At 47.1% G+C, this 18,523-nt stretch overlaps 1 protein-coding gene across 5 annotated transcripts in view; it reads left to right on the top strand.

Moving 5' to 3' along the window:
- KATNA1 (katanin catalytic subunit A1) overlaps window positions 1-18,523 on the top strand; it is a 175,241-nt gene that overhangs the window by 137,413 nt on the left and 19,305 nt on the right. For all 5 annotated transcript variants that reach the window (XM_069955639.1, XM_069955637.1, XM_069955636.1 and 2 more), the window contains one exon: window positions 37-163. In XM_069955639.1, the coding sequence (XP_069811740.1) occupies window positions 37-163 (127 nt within the window). The remainder of the gene's footprint in view (window positions 1-36; window positions 164-18,523) is intronic.

Below are 18,523 nucleotides of genomic sequence, written 5' to 3'. Positions count from 1 at the left end.
TTTTATGCTGAAATTGGATTGACCTTTTTACTTTAGGCACGTTTCTATGCCCCAACAACCATATTTATTGATGAAATTGACTCAATATGTAGCCGGCGAGGAACCTCAGAAGAGCATGAAGCCAGTAGAAGAGTAAAAGCAGAGCTCCTTGTTCAGATGGATGGTAACTATTGCCCTTTACTGCGTTTACAATACGTAAAGGGGTTCTTTGAAATTAGAAATTGCTTGCAGCTTTTTTTTGATTTTTTTATTTTATTAGCATTAAATATAATGCTACATGGATACATGAACATGAAAATTTGCAAACTGAAACAAAGCCAGTTATAACAATAATACATTTTTACTTGAGTACCACTAATGAACCATCGCACCGAGGTGCAATATCCTAACTATACCAAGGTGGTAACTTGTCCATACCTGGTGAAGAAACCTGAAAACAATAAGGTGCCCAGAGGGCCAATAATTAACCGTAAAATGGCATCAGCTATGTGACATCCGGCTGGGAGATCTCCTAGGGAACTGGCTACAGTAGGTCTACTTTACAGTACTACTTTGTTAGGCGGAAAGGGTGCGCTGTATCCACTATAGCTTGAGGGTCATAATGAGTGATTTTTGGAAGAACTTTTTTGTGCTTTTATTCTTATGCCTCTCAGTATCGATGCAGTCCACCCCAAAGAATATCTATAGCTTGGATAAGAACAAAGGCATATCAGGGATAGCCAATTGAAGTTCAAACACCAAAGCACTACAAAAAGAATCACAATAAGGAATTGTGGTGGTAAGCGTGTCTCACTTTCCCCTTCTGGAAGACATAGCTGATGGAACAATATAGTTATAGTTTGCGGGGTATATGTGACAACCTCTTGCCAGAATTTGGCAGTGTAACTGCAGCTTCACACTCCATGCCACAAACTGGTAAGACTAGTCTGGCATTAGGGGCAAGAGGTGATTCTATATGGGAAAGAGGGGAATGGGAGAGTATTAAAGGCATAAGAGCACTATGCGCCATCTTAAAATAGGTTTCCCACCACCTCTCATCAAATGCATTGACTGGGGCTTCCTTAGACAGATTAGTCACTATAGAGGTGCAAAAGGTATGTAACTGATATGTGTAAGAGTCGTGAAGGTGGAATGCTATATTTAGCCACCAACTCTGTCGTAGTGTATCGCTTGTGATCTCCCGGTCCATAAAGTCCCCTACCTTCCTGAGTCCCAGTCTTGCCCAGTGACTGAACCATAAGGCTGGTTGTCCTCTGGGTGTCTCGAAAGTGGCATATGTTGGGATATGAGAAATGGCAGCCCATGCATTTTACAGATTTCTTTCCATGTTACCAGGGTATCTCATAGCAGGGTAGAACATTTGACTTCAGAAGCTTGGCAAAGGATGTGTTTAATAAACGTGAGGTCCCAGGGGTGAGCTAAATCTTTCTCCAAATTAAAAATTAGAAATTTATGAAGAGCCAGTCAAGCACATGTCGAAATATACACCCCTGGAGTGTGCAACTGTGCCTTTAGATTCCTGTATAGACCGGACAAGAACACTCGAAAGGCACCAGGCACACCAAACTTAACGAGCCCCAGCCAGTTCCATCTCTGCATCCAAAGTAAAGAAAGCCAGACTTTCTCCTGACCGGGGCCAATGCTGAGCTCTATCTACAACCATTACCACCTTTCAGATGTTCATGACTGCTTCCCTATCACAGACAAAGCTCACTTGGTGACTAACCATAAGGTCCGGCAAAAAGGATGCCAACCTGTTTGCCATTATTTTGAAAATTATTTTTAAATCCTGATTTATGAGCGAAATTGGCCTGTAAGACTCTGGGTCTGTTAATGTATTTCCCCATCTTAGGGAGCACCTTTATGTAAGCCAGTTTGGCGGACTGCGATATGTTTCCAGTTCGTAAGATAAAATTTAAATAGTAAGAAAGGGCTGGTGAACTCTGGGAAACTAAAATATTATAAAATTCCCACATCTGGCCCTGGTGATTTGCCATTATGAAGTCCCTTGATGGTGGCTTCTACCTCCTCCCCCGTAACCTTCGAGTTCTGTAACTCAAACTGTTCCATTTTCACTGTCGTCAGAGACATGCCCTGCAAACATCTCACTCCCTCTGATTGCTCTATCCAGTCTGATTTGTATAGGGCTGCATAGAACTTCTGTAACAGGTCATTAATTGCTTACTGCTGCGTATGTCTAGTTCCATGTTCTTGAGGACCCGTATATGTGAAGTCACCTGCCTTTAGGCAATCTTGCTAGGAGTCTACCTGCTCGAAAAGATCAGTTTCAAATTGAGATCTGTACACCTGTACTCTTTTATCTATCCAGAATTCAAAAACTGCACATGCATTTTGCCACTGCTCTTTATGGGTTGGGATGGGGGAACCCAGGAACCAGGAGTGAGCCACTTTCAGGGTAGCGCTGTCCACTATATATCCTTGTCAGGTTTTTCTCTTAACCCCCAGACGATCCTTTTTGTCAGGATCAGTGAGCAGAGAGGGTCCAAGTGAGTCTCCTGCTGCCCCCGTGCTGCCTGTTAGTTGCTCGGTGCCCTTAGTAGGGAAATCCTGCTGTGCTGCTAGCGGCCCCCCTGCTTGTCAGGTGCCCCCACCCCTGTGGCATTACTACCCCCTCCCCCCTCCCCAGTGACTAATCACTGATCAGCAACAAGTGGGCACAGGTTTTTTTGTAAAAAAATAAAACTTTTTTTTCCTACTTTTTTTTGTTGATCTGCCCAGGCTGTCGCGTCCGTTGGTGGCACAGAGATCCTGCTAGCAACATCCTCTGTGCTGCTAGCGGTTCCCCTGCCTCTCTTCCATGCCCCTCACCTGCCCAGCTCACTTGCCCACCCCTGTGCCATCCTAAACCACACACACATACATTTCTGTTCTTATCAGTGACTAATCAGTGATCAGCAACAAGTGGGCACAGTTGTTTTTTTTTTGTTTGTTTGTTTTTAAATAAGTTGTTTTTCACCTGCCTAAAGGACAGAAATGGCTGCACATCGCAACCATGGTTGACACGAAAGCTTGTTCAGCTACATTAAAAACCCACATCAGAAGTTAGTATATAATTTGATCAAACCATACTGCGTCATGTACCACGTGCAGGTCTCTGATACACATGTGCCAGTCAGCAAATGTCAACCCCGCAAAGGCCGCAAAAAGCAGGGAAGGGGTGCACGGAATGGCCCTGCAACCCCAATGTCACAGGAACAAACCCCAAGAGCCCCCCCAAACCCCGCAAGTGTGAACAAGCTGTTACCTCTCACCATTGCTCCTGCAGGTAGTATGGAAAAAAAGAGGAGGTACTTACCATATGTACACAGGTGCTTCCTGCTAATTTGGATCACATGGGTCTTACAAAGGAGGAGTGCTAGCCACGATAAAAAAAGGGACAGAATACATAAAATATATGCACAAGCCTAAAGGACAGAAATGGCTACCATTTCTGTCTCTCCAGGCTTGTGCACTATGCCATCTGTCGGTGGCATAGTGTGTGCAGGGAGATCCTGCTAGCAGCACCCTCTGTGCCGCTAGCATTGCCCCTGCCTCTCTTTGCCCACTCACCTGCCCACCCCTGTGCCATCCTCCCCCTGTCTCTCTTTGACCCCTCAGACCGTTCCTCCACCAGCCTCACCTTCCCACCCCTGTGCCATCCTCCACTCCTGCCTCTTTTCCCCCTCAGACAGTTCCTCGCACCCACTCACCTGCCCACCCCTGTGCCATATCTCTTCCCCCCCCCCCCCCGGTCTTTCTTGTTCTGATCAGTGACTAATCACTGATCAGCAACAAATGGGCACATTTTTTTTTTGTTTTAAAAAAAATTTGTTTTTTTTGTGACCGAGCTGCCGCCTCCGTCATTGGTGGCATATTGTGTGCAGGGAGATCCTGCTAGCAGCACCCTCTGCCACTCTTTGCCCCCTCAGACCTCACCTGCCCACCCCTGTGCCAGCTCAGACCATTCCTTTGCAAACACCCCCCCCCCCCCCCGTCTCTCTTGTTCTGATCAGTGACTAATCACTGATCAGCAACAAGTGGGCACAGTTTTTTTTTTCCCGAAAAAGTTTTAAAAAACCACACTACGCATAACTAAAGTTTACAGATTTACATAATCCCCCATAACTAAGTCTTTAAAAAAATGGCCAGTAGTTTTTTTTTTCGGTTGAAGAGGCATATGCTCTTATGCCTGTGAGGGAGAAGAGGAAGATCCTACTTTCCTCGTTTCGACCTCCTCCTCTTCATCATCCAGCGATGATGAGACCCCGAGGCGTCGCCTCAGGCAGCCTCCCCCTCAAGTGACCCCCATCTCCACCTCAGCCCCCCATACAAATGAGCCCATCTGGACGACAACCCCGATTTCCCCCCCCCAAGTTTGAGCCACAGATTACCGATATTGTGGGATAATTGGGAATCCAATTTGACCCCACAGGCTTCACTGAAATTGACTTAAGATTTTTTTTTAGTGAAGAACTGATAAATCTGATGGTTGTGCAAACTAATTTGTACGCCCAGCAGTCTCTGGCTCACAACCCCATCTCCTCTCTTTTCGGGATCCCACAGCTGGACCCCAGTTGATGCAGCAGAAATAACCACGTTTCGGGGCCTTCTGCTGCACATGCAGCTAGTTAAAAAATCCCGAATTAGGCAGTATTGGAGGGTTGATGTCTTATACAACACTCCAATCTACTGGTTGGCCATGACAAGGCATTGCTTTGAGACCATCCTCAAATTCTTGCATTACAACTATAATGCAAGGTGCCCCCCTCCCCGGGATGATCCTTCTTACGTCTGCCTTTACAAAATAAGCCCGGTCATTGATCATCTTGCAGCCAAATTTTCAGAGGTATACATCCCAGGGAAATATATCTCCATTGATGAATCCCTTGTTAGCTTCAAGGGGAGAGTCCAATTTCGCTAGTACCTAACGAGTAAGAGGGCAAGGTAAGGCATCTAAACCTATGAGTGTACCCTGAGGTACTCTCACAGAGTTTGTATAGTTTATGAAGGGAGGGACACCCACATTCAACCCCCAGAATGCCCCCCACCCTGGGAGTTAGGGCCTTATTACACCAACAGAATAACTGACAAATTTTTTTGAGCAAAAGCCATGGACAGACTATAAACAGAGAAGAGGTCATAAAGGAAAGACTGAGATTTCTCCTCTTTTTAAATCCATTCCTTGCTTTGGCTTAAAAAAATCTGTCAGATAATTTGTTGGTGTAATAAGGCCCTTAGTGGGAAGCTCGTGTGGGAACTGATGTTCCCACTACTGGATAAAGGTTACCACCTCTATGTGGATAATTTTTATATCAGTCTCCCTCTATTCCAATCCCTCACAGCCCGAGCTACTGTAGCTTGCAACACTGTGAGGAAAAACCAGATAGGCCTCCCGAGTTATCCTGTGGCACAACCACTGCCACGGGGTAAAAGCAGGGCCCTTTGTTGCAAAAACTTGTTAGTCAAATATAGGCACAAACTCAATGTCCTTATTTTGACTACTATCCATGGTGCTGGCAGCAACTCTGTCCCTGTCCGTGGTACCACCAGGAGTTGATCTGTCCTCAAGCCATACAGTGGTCTGCGAAAAACTAACATGTGGTAGAAGAAGCTGGCCGTGCACATGGTCCAAACCGCAATGTACAATGCTTTTGATACTCATGTCCAAACATTTTGAGAATGATACAAATATTCATTTTTACAAAGTCTACTGCTTCAGTTTTTAAAATGGCAATTTGCATATACTCCAGAATGTTATAAAGAATGATCAACTTATCAGCAATTACTTGCAAAGTCAATATTTGCCTAGAAAATGAACTTTATCCCCCAAAACACACCAGGACCAGCTAACATCGTTTTACTTTAAAACGAGGCTGTTGCTAGTCATCATTGTTTCTCTTCTGTTAACCATGGTTATCTCTAAAGAAACACGTGCAGTCATCATTGCACTGCACAAAAATGGCCTAACAGGGAAGAGTATCGCAGCTAGAAAGATTGCACCTCAGTCAACAATCTATCGCGTCATCAAGAACTTCAAGGAGAGTGGTTCCATTGTTGCCAAAAAGGATCCCGGGTGCCCAAGAAAAACCAGCAAGCCCCAGGACTGCTGAAGACTGGGGTAAAGTCATTTTCTCTGATGAATCCCCTTTCTGATTGTTTCAGACATATGGAAAACAGATATTCGGAGAAGACGAGGTGAGCACTACCACCAGTCTTGTCTCATGCCAACTGTAAAGCATCCTGAAACCATTTGTGTGGGGTTTCTCAGCCAAGGGAATCGTCTCTCTCACAGTCTTGCCTAAAAACACAGCCATGAATAAAGAATGGTACCAGAATGTCCTCCAAGAGCAACTTCTCCCAACCGTCCAAGAGCAGTTTGGCGATCAACAATGCCTTTTCCAGCATGATGGAAAACAAAGGTGATAACTAAATGGCTCAGGGAACAAAACATAGAGATTTTGGGCCCATGGCCTGGGAACTCCCCAGATCTTAACCCTATTGAGAACTTGTGGTCAATCATCAAGAGACGTGTGCTCAGTGTGCTGCTTTGAGTGAATAAGAGGGCGCGCGCGCATCCGCAGCCGCCGCTCTCCGCTCAAAGAAGATAAATGTCATTTCTCTGAGCGGAGAGCAGCGGCAGCAGAGGAGTGTGCCCTCTCCTTCCCTTTAAAGCAGCACACTGAGCATGGCAGGAGCTCTCCGTCGCAAAATTTTGATGTTCTTGCTCAGTGTGAACGCCCCGTTAGGGTACATTTACACGGAATATATCAGCAGTGGATTGATTTCACTGTGAATTTGCAGCGTAAAATCCACTGTGGATCCATTCCGTGTGGATGTACCCTAAGGGTATGTTCACACTGAGCAAAATCGGCGGAATTCCGTGGCTGAGCCCCGCCTGCCTGTGTTAAACAGTGTTTCTATAGGAGGGCTTGCGCGCTCTCTGCTCAAAGAATTAACATGTCAATTCTATGAGCGGAGGTGCGCGAGCCCTACTATAGACACACTGGTTTACACTGGGGCAAACAAGATTCTGCTGCAGAATTCCACCGATTTTTGCTCCGTGTGAACGCACCCTTAGTAGAGGGCAGACTTTCCATGAATGCATCAAATACCGACGTGTGTCATACTGGCCTAATAGTTGAGAACTGTGAAAATTGGCATTTCTACTTTTCACCCACTGCAGCACATTCAGTCCAGGAACATAAATTTCTGAAATGCTCATGCACCCCCTACACCTCCTTAATACATTTCTTGGGTGGTGCAGTTTCTATAATGGCGTCCTTATTTTGGGAATTTTTCTATGTATTTTCCTGAGAATGTCTGCAATTGTCAGCCAACTCCATGCATGTCTAATTTATTTTTTCTTCTTTATCCCTACCCATGTTACTGTCACCAGTGAGGTCCTGGTAGCATGAGGGCTCAAAAGGGCATTCCAGCCTTAAAAGGACATTCTGCCCACATAGCAATTCATTTCCACACCTATATGCCAAGTGGATACCCCCACAAATGGGGTCAATATGTTCACTACACTCCTTGTTACATTCTTTGAGGGGTGTAGTTTCCATAAAAGGGGCACTTGTGGGGGTTATCCACTGTCCTGATAGCTTGGGGGCTTTGTAAATTTAACATGGCTTCCATCATCCCTTCCGGCCTCAAGAGGGCACTCTGTCCTTTGGGAGGCTTGTCCTGTGTCCACATAGTGATTTATGTCCACTTGTTGGATATTTTCCCCTTCGGGGTAAATTGCTCTACTCATTCCCCCACCCCACCCTGCTTTTAACCCCTTGTGAAAATGAAAGATTCCAGGCTAAACCAACCTTTTAGTAAAAAAAAAATAAAAAAAATTTCTCCCCTCATCTTCCCGACGGCACCACAGGAGTTAACTCATGCCCTAGGGACAGGAAAAGCACAAACACGAGAGGTTAAAAGCCATCCCTTCCTACTAGCTCCAGTGCTTTTCCTGTCCGTGTAGGGCAGGCACGAGAGGTGGGGATCCATGGTAAACATGAGAAGATCCCCCTGTTTGAAGATTTATTTTCCTTTTACCAGCAGGGGTTAACCTCCTTTCTTCCCATGGAGGCAGCTGGCTGATCTTCGGATCTGAGGTAAGGGATGGCCCGCTGGTTCTCCACGCACCATCCCTTACGTGGCGGGGGCGCGCAGAGAGTTTTTCATTGCTAAAACCTCCGAACTTCTCATTTGTACGCGCGTGTCCTGGGACTGGTCATGCTGTGGCAGGCGCTGCGGCCTATTGGTTGAGCGTTTGCGGCCTACTTCCGGCCGCATTGTACGGGCATTCGGCGGTGGTGAAGCTTGAGGCCTAGAGTTGTGTGTCATCCGCTTCTGAGGTCTGATCCACTGCATGAAGAATCCTGCTGCAGACTAGCCTCCTCCGCCGGTGGTAAGTGTGCCAACTAAAGTCTGCTACACTTGGGGGAGAGTGCTAGGGGTCAGTTTTGTATTGTACTGACTGTCCCAGTTTTCTATCTCCCTCTCCTCTTCCCTATACCTTTCAGGGTGATATATTTACTCTGTGTGGGCAGCAGCGTGCTATCTTCACCTTGGTGCTTAGGACTGTGATTTATATATGTATGTATGTATGTATGTATGTATATAAGGTTTTGCTCCTAGCTTTATTTTTGTGAGAAGGAGCTACTCCTGTTAGCAAATTTATCTGTTACTATGCGGGCCTCTCTCCATTAAGAAGAACATATGCCCATCCTGTTTTAAAGGGGTTATCCAGCGCTATAAAAACATGGCCACTTTCCCCCTACTGTTGTCTCCAGTTTGGGTGGGGTTTTGAAACTCAGTTCTATTGAAGTAAATGGAGCTTAATTGCAAATCGCAGGATAACCCCTTTAAGGTCATCATTATACAAGACAGTTCAGATTTGATACACAGTCTTGGGAATATTTCACATTTGATCTTACCTTCTCTCTGTCAGACTTCCACTGGGCATGGAGGATACACAAGAGATAGGTGTTTGCTGGTCCTATTTAGGAGACCTCTCATCACTGGTGATTAACAGAACCTGAGGAATGGGATTTGGACTCCCAGGTGGTTAGAGTTACTAGTAATCACCTTGCCCTTTGTAGGCTCTTCAACTGAGGCCATGAAGATTTGTACAAGTCTTATGCTAAGTTTACACGGAGCGATAATTGGCCCAATCACACGAGTAATGATTTTTTTTTATAACGATCAGCGTTTAGACGGTACAATATATCGTACAGAAAAATTGTTTTGCGATCGTTTTGCTTTCGCGTGCCCACAGCCCGCCCCCGCACGATTATCGTTCCGTGTAAACCCAGCATTATAGACTGTTACTTTCTCTTGAGAGTAATGTTGCTGCTACATGTGTTCTTGTGCAGTACATATGGGAATCAATCAGAGGCGACCATCAAAATAAATAAATGAATAAATACATAGGTTCCCTCGGAAGCACATTATTGATCATCTTTGCTGTTCAGCGAATCCTTAGCCTTCTTCGCTGATTCCTCAGCAGTCATGGTCTGTATGGTTGCCAGGAATTGGGTTTTACCTTTTCTGCCATAAGGCACTTAAAAAATAAATAAATAAATCTATGTTAGGATCCCATTCTATGGGAAATTCTGCTGATATAAGTAGACCTTCAGCATTGGGTGCAATATAGCACCATAAAATTCAGGAGCATTATAGGAGTAGGGCAAGGAAAGGTCATTGAAGCTTCCCCAAGGCCTCCTAGGACTACACTAGGTCACTATCCGATGAGACTCTGAAGTTCAGGAGGCTTGGATGTGTGTGACCCAAGACAGGTGGATGCTGGATTTTATTCTTCCGCCTACCTTCTCACCCCCTTTAATCAGGGCTCTTCTACAGTGTCTAGAAGCTAATAAGGGAAGGGGCACTTTTCAGCTGTTCATTAATTAGTAACTGAACGGAACATATAGACTTAGTTTGCACCTGAACCCTTCAAATTTGTCTAATACAGAGGATTCAAGATGGAATCCATATAGTCGACTACTCCACTTATTCCATAGGATGCTATGATTGCGTTAATCGACTTAAAGAGATGCTTATACTATGTTTCAACTCTTGTCTTTAGGTGTGGTTTCCATGGGCAGTTGTTGTCCAGCATTATCAATTCAGCACTCTCTCCTTCAGGATTTCCTCAGCCCTTTTACATCTTCTCTAGTTTTATGGGGGAGTTAATTCCCTACCTTCATCGGTCTGGGATAAATATTTACACCTGTCTGGTCGAGTTTCTTCCTTTGACAGATTCCGCGTAGAAGCTGTTCAGAATATAACGACAGCCAGTGATGATCTTTACTCCTGGAGGTGGCCGATAAACAGATAATCTGATAATCTGATTCTGATAATCAGAAATCTTATCTCAACCCAGACACCCAAAATATATTTGCGAACCTCCGGATTCCAAGGTAAAAATGTCCTCTCTCCCCTCCCTGATGGAAAAGACTAGACTCTTCCAAATGTAGGAGGCCTGTTTACTCTTGAGGACCATGTCCATTTGGAATTTATGACCACTTATTTACCAATGACACCTTAGAATCGGACTCATTCCAGATTCTTACTGTAATAAACCAATCAACTTATTCTAAATCAGGCACAGGTATCCACAGGTCTGGTGGTCTCTAACTATTGGCCTACAGTGCTTATTTAAAGATGGGGGTTTCTCTGGATCCCTCTTCCTAAGATACGATTAGTCACAGACGTTGGCCAGTTGCTGTTGTCTTCAAGGACAGCAGCAAGGTCCTCAGGCCTTAACCCCTTAAGGTCCAAGCCAATTTTCGTTTTTGCGCTTTTGCTTTTTCCATTTTATGTTTAAAAGTCCATAGCGCTTGCATTTTTTCACCTAGAGACGTATATGAGCGCTTATTTTTTGCGAAACCAATTGTACTTTGCAATTACAGGCATAAATTTTCCATTAAATATGTTGTGAAACCGGAAAAAAATCATTTGCGCTGTCAAATTGAAAAAAAAAACGAATTTGTTTTGATTTCGGGGAGTTTTGCATTTACGCCGTTCGCCCTATGGTAAAACTGACTTGTTATGCATGTTCCTCAAGTTGTTACGATTACTATGATATATAACATGTATAACTTATCTTGTATCGGATGGCCTGTAAAAAATTCAAACCATTGTTAACAAATATATGTCACTTAAAATCGCTCCATTCCCAGGCTTATAGCGCTTTTATCCTTTGGTCTATGGGGCTGTGTGAGGTGTCAGTTTTTGCGCCATGATGTGTTCTTTCTATCGGTACCTTGATTGCGCATATACGACTTTTTGATCACTTTTTATTACATTTTTTCTGGATTTGATGCGACCAAAAATGCGCAATTTTGCACTTTGGGATTTTTTTGCGCTTACGCCGTTTACCGTGCGAGATCACGAATGTGATTAATTAATAGTTCGGGCGATTACGTGTGCGGTGATACTAAATATGTTTATTTATTTATTTATTAATTTATATTTATAAAATGGGAAAAGGGGGGTGATTTGGACTTTTATTAGGGGAGGGGATTTTTTATTAATAAAAACACTTTTTTAATTTTTTTTTTACATACACTAGAAGCCCCCCTGGGGGGCTTGTATATACATAGCACTGATCTCTCATAGAGATCAATGCTGTGTATATACACAGCAAAGATCCATTAGATCGGTCATAGATTGCTATGGCCTGCTGCAGGCCACAGCAATCTATTGCCGAGCCAGGATCAGCGTCATTCCGACGCTGAGGCCCGGCACGGGCAGAAGAACGGATCTCCCCCCCGCGATCGTATCGCGGGGGGGAAATCCGTGCCACTAGACACCAGGGATGCACGGAGGAAAGCACTTCAATGCAGCTGTCAGGTTTGACAGCTGCATTGAAGGGCTTAATTAGCCGGCGCGGCAACGGGACCCGCGCCGGCTAATAGAGGCACTGCCCGGCTGCAGATTGCAGCCGGGATCGGTGCCGTTCAGAGCGGGGTCCCGGCGGGACCCCGCTCTGAACACCTCCTGCGGCACCATGACGTATCAGATACGTCATGGGTCGCTAAGGGGTTAAAGAACTGCAGGCAGTCGGGTTGCCTTACAGCAGACAAAGAATATCAGGAATCTAACGATTCACATCCTTTTGGACAACAGTACCACTGTGGCACATCTGAGACACCAGGATAGTGCAGAGCAGAATCTGCTTCAGTCAATTCAGATTGGATCTTCACCTAGCGACATATTTATCCCTAACAGCCACATAACTTAAGATTCACATGGTTTATTGTAGCAGTCAATCCATTCTTACGAGTGAAGGGTGTCTCTTCGCAGATTGTCAGAACAAGGATGTATAGAAGTTCTTTCCAAGAGACAATCCGGTGGCTTATATACATTTCCTTATCTTCGGCTCATTCCTTGGACACTACTGGAAATTCTGACAGTGGAAACGTCTGTCATTATCTGGTACCATTTCGGCCAGAAGGTATAGTTAGGCCTTGTGCGGAGATGGGTCCTGGAGCCCTCTGGGTTCTTTTACTTTAGGATTTGAGCCTTCGCCTTCTACTTCTTCAGGGGCCAGTTCTGTCCAGATCTGTCAAGACTCAAAATGTCGACCTGAATCCTTAGTCTATGTGAAGGAGCAGAGGCCTCTCTGAGGCTGCGATTTCTACAGTCTAGAAGAGTAGGAAGCCATTCTCTTCTAGGATATATCTGAAGGTCTCAAGTCAGCCACTATGTCTGTGCATGTTGCAACCTTATCTGCTATTTATCATTATATCATATATAATCTGCTTTTTATCATTATATCCTATATCATCTGCTATTTATCATGAATCATAAATGTGTTTAGAACACATGAAGAACGCTTTAACCTCTTAAGGACCCATGCCATACTGGTACGTCATGGATCCCTGTCACTTAAGGACCCATGACGTACCGGTACGTGGGTCTTTAAACGATCGCTGCGTGACGTCACACGGCGATGGCGGGAGGATGGCTGCTGTTTTCTATAGCAGGCCATCTTCCCTTCACACGGAGGGGGAAGTTTGACCCCCCCCCACCCTTGACGCCGATCGCCGTGATTGGCTGACCAGTTCTGGCCAGCCAATCACGGCTATGCATTTGAATTCAGGGTCATGTGATGCTTGTGACCCGAAATTCAGCGGTGATTGGCGGTGTCCGTGACACTGCCAATCACCATCATGCCTTTGGGGGTGAGTGTCCCTGCTGCGGGGTGCCTGATCGCCCGAATCGCGGGTGAACCGGGCTATGTAATTTATTGATCATTGATCTTGATTGGGATCCATGAATTACATTGCCCGGTTCAGGGTCCCCGTGGTGCCCCCATGCCGCTCTGTGCCGCCCACATGCCGCTCTGTGCCGCCCCCCTGCCGCTCAGCTCCGTGCCTCTGTGAATGCAGGGAGATCCTGCATTTCTTCTGCCTCCCCCCCATCCCCAGCACCCCCTCTAGCACCCTTTCCATCCCCAGCACCCCCTCCAGCACCCTTTCCATCCCCAGCACCCCCTTTCCATCCCCAGCACCCCCTCCAGCACCCCCTTTCCATCCCCAGCACCCTTTCATCCCCAGCACCCCCTCCAGCACCCTTTCATCCCCAGCACCCCCTCCAGCACCCTTTCATCCCCAGCACCCCCTCCAGCACCCTTTCATCCCCAGCACCCCCTCCAGCACCCTTTCATCCCCAGCACCCCCTCCAGCACCCTTTCCATCCCCAGCACTCCCTCCAGCACCCTTTCCATCCCCAGCACCCCCTCCAGCACCCTTTCCATCCCCAGCACCCTTTCCATCCCCAGCACCCCCTCCAGCACCCTTTCCATCCCCAGCACCCCCTCCAACACCCCTTCCATCCCCAGCACCCTTTCCATCCCCAGCACCCCCTCCAGCACCCTTTCCATCTCCAGCACCCTTTCCATCCCCAGGACCCCCTCCAGCACCCTTTCCATCCCCAGGACCCCCTCCAGCACCCTTTCATCCCCAGCACCCCCTCTAGCACCCTTTCCATCCCCAGCACACCCCCTCCTGCACCCTTTCCATCCCCAGCACCCCCTCCAGCACCCTTCCACCCCCAGCACCCCCTCCAGCAATCTTCCATCCCCAGCACCCTTTCATCCCCAGGACCCCCTCCAGCACCCTTCCATCCCCAGCACCCCCTCCAGCACTCTTCCATCCCCAGCACCCTTTCATCCCCAGCACCCCCTCCAGCACCCTCCTGCCACCCTGCTCCCCTCCACCCCTCAGTCCTGCCAGCCTGCTCCCCTCCACCCCTCAGTCCTGCCACCCGGCTCCCCTCCACCCCTTCTGTCCTGCCACCCGGCTCCCCTCCACCCCTCTGTCCTGCCACCCGGCTCCCCTCCAGCCCTCTGTCGTGGCACCCTGCTCCCCTCTGTCGTGGCACCCTGCTCCCCTCTGTCGTGGCACCCTGCTCCCCTCTGTCGTGGCACCCTGCTCCCCTCTGTCGTGGCACCCTGCTCCCCTCTGTCGTGGCACCCTGCTCCCCTCTGTCGTGGCACCCTGCTCCCCTCTGTCGTGGCACCCTGCTCCCCTCTGTCGTGGCACCCTGCTCCCCTCTGTCGTGGCACCCTGCTCCCCTCTGTCGTGGCACCCTGCTCCCCTCTGTCGTGGCACCCTGCTCCCCTCTGTCGTGGCACCCTGCTCCCCTCTGTCCACCCTCTCCCCTTCTGCCAATCTCTCCCCTCTGTCCTGCCACACTCTTCCCTTCATCCTGCCACACTCTTCCCTTCATCCTGCCACACTCTTCCCTTCATCCTGCCACACTCTTCTCTTCATCCTGCCACACTCTTCCCTTCATCCTGCCACACTCTTCCCTTCATCCTGCCACACTCTTCCCTTCATCCTGCCACACTCTCCTCTTTCCTGCCACCCTCTGTCCTGCCACCCTCTCCTCTTACCCACTCCCCTCTCCTCTTACCCACTCCCCTCTCCTCTTTACCCTCTCCCCTCAGTCATGCCACCTCTCTCCTGCCACTCTCTCCCCTCTGTCCTGCCACCCCTCTCCTGGATCAGTGGTGATTTAGTGCCCTCCGCCTCTGTCCCCCCTTTTTTTCTTTTTTTTACCAGAATTTGGATGTGTGCCCCCCAAGTATAAATAAAAAAAAAGTCAAAAACACACACAAATAAAATGTAAAAACGGTACATAAAACACACACACTAACACTTACACGTGTAAATGCATAACACACTTACACACCCCCTCTAAGGATGCCTTCACACACACCGGATCCACAGCGGATTTCATGCTGTGTATTTGGTGCGAAATCCGCTGCGGATCCAGTGTCAGTACATCCCTTTGAGAATACATACTCTCAGCCGGAATGACATCCCACTGCGTGTATGTAAGTTTGCTTTGGGGGTTCTCAGCAGGACGTCCCACTCAGCCAATCAGTAGCTGTGGTGGGGCAGCATACTAATTGGCTGCGCGGGATGAGCAGACGCCGGGAGCCCCGAAGCAAGCCGAAGCTGGGAGGAGGAAAAGTATGCTCCGGCCAGCGGGCGTTAACTTACATATAGGCAGAGGGATGGCAATCATAGGGATGCATTGACGCTGGATCCGCAGTGTGCGGATCCGGTGTGTGTGAAGGCATCCTGAAGAAAAAAAAAAGTGGCCCACAGGTTCTCGGCTGAGGAGGCATTTGCCTGGATTGCCTCCGATACTGAGACAACCAGTGAGGGAGAAGAGGAAGATCCCTCGTTCCCTCTTCCTTCCTTTCTTTCCTCATCGTCATCACCATTTAGTGATGACAAGCCCCCAAGGCGCTGCCCCAGGAAGCCCCACAAGCCCCCTCAAGTGACCCCACCCCATACGAACCACAGATTCCTGAGTTCGTTGGGGTCACTTGACTTTAGGGGGGTCTCTTTGTTTTGGCAGCACGGGGGCTCTGCAAGCCCTTCGTCCTCCATTCTGGCCAAATCCAGCTTCCAAAATCCAAATTGCGCTCCTTCCCTTTGGAGGCTTTCGGTCCAGTTACTTTGCACTTTGTGTCCCCATGTGTGGTACTCTTGTAATCAGGGGAAAATGGGGTACGTAATAAGGCGCTAATTTTTTCTTTTAACCCCTTGTGAACATGAAAAATTCAAAGTTACACCAATGTTTTAGTGTAAAAAATTAAATTTTTCATTTTCACAGCACATTGTTCCACATTTGTGCCTGTCACCAGTGGGGTCCATATGCTCACTATACCCCTTGTTACATTCCTTGAGGGGTGTAGTTTCCATAATGGGGTCACTTGTGGGGGGTTTCCAAAGTTTTGGCAGCATCGGCACTCTGCGAACCCGACATGGCCTTCGTCCTCCATTCCAGCCTCTAAATGGTGCTCTGTCCCTTTGGTGGCTTGCCCTGTGCCCACATGGCACATTATGCCCACATTTTGGGTATTTTCGTACTCAGGGGAAATTACCCTACACATTTGGTGTTTATTTTCTCTTTTAACCCCTTATGGAAATGAAAAAAAATCAAGGCTAGACCAACATTTAGTGTAAAAAATTTTTACACTAAATCATTGATCTAGTCTTTATTTTTTCATTTTAACATGGGGTTAAAAGATAAAAAAAAACACGAAATGTGTAGAACAATTTCCCCTGAGTACAGAATTACCCCAAATGTGGACATAAAGCACCATGCGGGTGCAGGGTAAGCCTCCAAAGGGAAGGAGCGCCATTTGGCTAGAATGGATGGTGAATGCCATGTCGCATTTACAAAGGCCCTGTGTTGCCAAGACATTGAAAAACCCCCCAGAAGTGACCCCATTCTGGAAACTGCACCCCTCATGGAATCTAATAAGGGGTGCAGTGAGGATATGGACCCGTCGATGACGGGCACATTTGTGCTGTGAAAATGAAAAAACAAAATTTTTCACTTTCACGTCACATTGTTCCACATTTGTGCCTGTCACCAGTGGGGTCCATATGCTCACTGCACCCCTTGTTAGATTCCATGAGGGGTGTAGTTTCCAGAATGGGGTCACTTGTGGGGGTTTACCATTGTCCTGGTAGAATAGGGTCTTTGTAAATGCGACATGGCCCTTGAAATCCATTCCAGCCAAATCCAGCCTCCAAAAGCTAAATGGCACTGCTTCCCTTCAGAGGCCCGTCTTGTGGCCGCATGGCGCTTTATGTCCACATGTGGGGTATTTCCGTACTCGGGACAAACTGCTCTACACGTTTTGTGTGGGGTTTTTTCTCTTTTAAACCCTTGTGAAAATGAAAAAATCACGGTTAGGCCAATGTATAAGTGTAAAACATTTTATTTTTACACAACATCATTGATCTATTTTTGACGTTTCTCATTTGCACAAGGGGTTAAAAGAGAAGAAACAAAACATATAGAGACATTTCCCCAAAATACAGAAATACCCCACATGTGGACTTAAGGCACTATGCAGCCACAAGACGGGCCTCTGAAGGGAAGGAGCGCCATTTAGATTTTTGGGGCTGGATTTGGGTAGAATGGATTTCGAGGTCCATGTTGCATTTAAAAACTCCCTGTGCTGCCAAGGCACTAAAAGCCCCCACAAGTGACCCCATTCTGGAAACTACACCCCTCAGGGAATGTAACAAGGGGTGTAGTAAGCATATGGACCCCACTGGTGACGGGCACAAATCTGGAACAATGTGGCGTGAAAATGAAATATTACATTTTTACACTATAATGTTGGTTTAGCCTTGAATTTTTCATTTTCACAATGGGTTAAAAGAGAATAAAAACACATAAAATGTGTAGAGCAATTTCCCCAAAGTCCGTAAATACCCCACAAGTGGACATAAAGCTCCATGTGGGCGCAGGGCAAGCCTCCAAAATGAAGGAGCGCCAATTGGCTTTTGAAGGCTGGATTTGGCCAGAATGGATGATGAAGGCCATGTCGCATTTACAGAGCCCTTGTGCTGCCAAGACAGTGAAAACCCCCCACAAGTGACCCCATTCTGGAAACGACACCCCTCAAGGAATCTTACAAGGGATGCAGTGAGGAAACGGACCCCTTGATGATGGGCACATTTGTGCCTTGAAAGTGAAAAAATGAAAATTTTCACTTTCACGTCACATTGTTCCACATTTGTGCCTGTCACCAGTGGGGTCCATATGCTCACTGCACCCCTTGTTACATTCCTTGAGGAGTACAGTCTCAAGTTCCTGTTCTACAAGACAGCTTTCCTGTGACCATAATCTTAGGTAGGACAAATCGTAGACCCGCACACTGACTATCCGTGACTTACTGTCTTTTTCAAAAGGGCAGAATAATGTCATACCGAACCGGTTTTGTCTCCACGGTGGTATCATCGTCGTTGTCTTATGATCATTCTGTAGCCACTCCAAAGATGATTAAGGATGGAAATTTTATTCCTGGACCATAGAGAAGTGGTAATATAGTTCCTGGAATCCTGTAACACCTGGAGGAAAAGATCAGGGTGATCTTCAATCAATTCCAGAGGAAGAATATACTGAAGAGGTACACCCCTTGTTACGTTCCTTGAGGGATGTAGTTTCCGTTACGGGGTCACTTGTGGGGGGGGTTCCACTG

This window comes from Dendropsophus ebraccatus (genome assembly GCF_027789765.1).
Source record: "Dendropsophus ebraccatus isolate aDenEbr1 chromosome 6 unlocalized genomic scaffold, aDenEbr1.pat SUPER_6_unloc_1, whole genome shotgun sequence".
In the NCBI taxonomy this organism is placed as follows: Eukaryota; Metazoa; Chordata; class Amphibia; order Anura; family Hylidae; genus Dendropsophus; species Dendropsophus ebraccatus.
The sequence above is the reverse complement of the archived record's forward strand: the minus strand, read 5'-3'. Positions and strand labels throughout refer to the sequence as shown.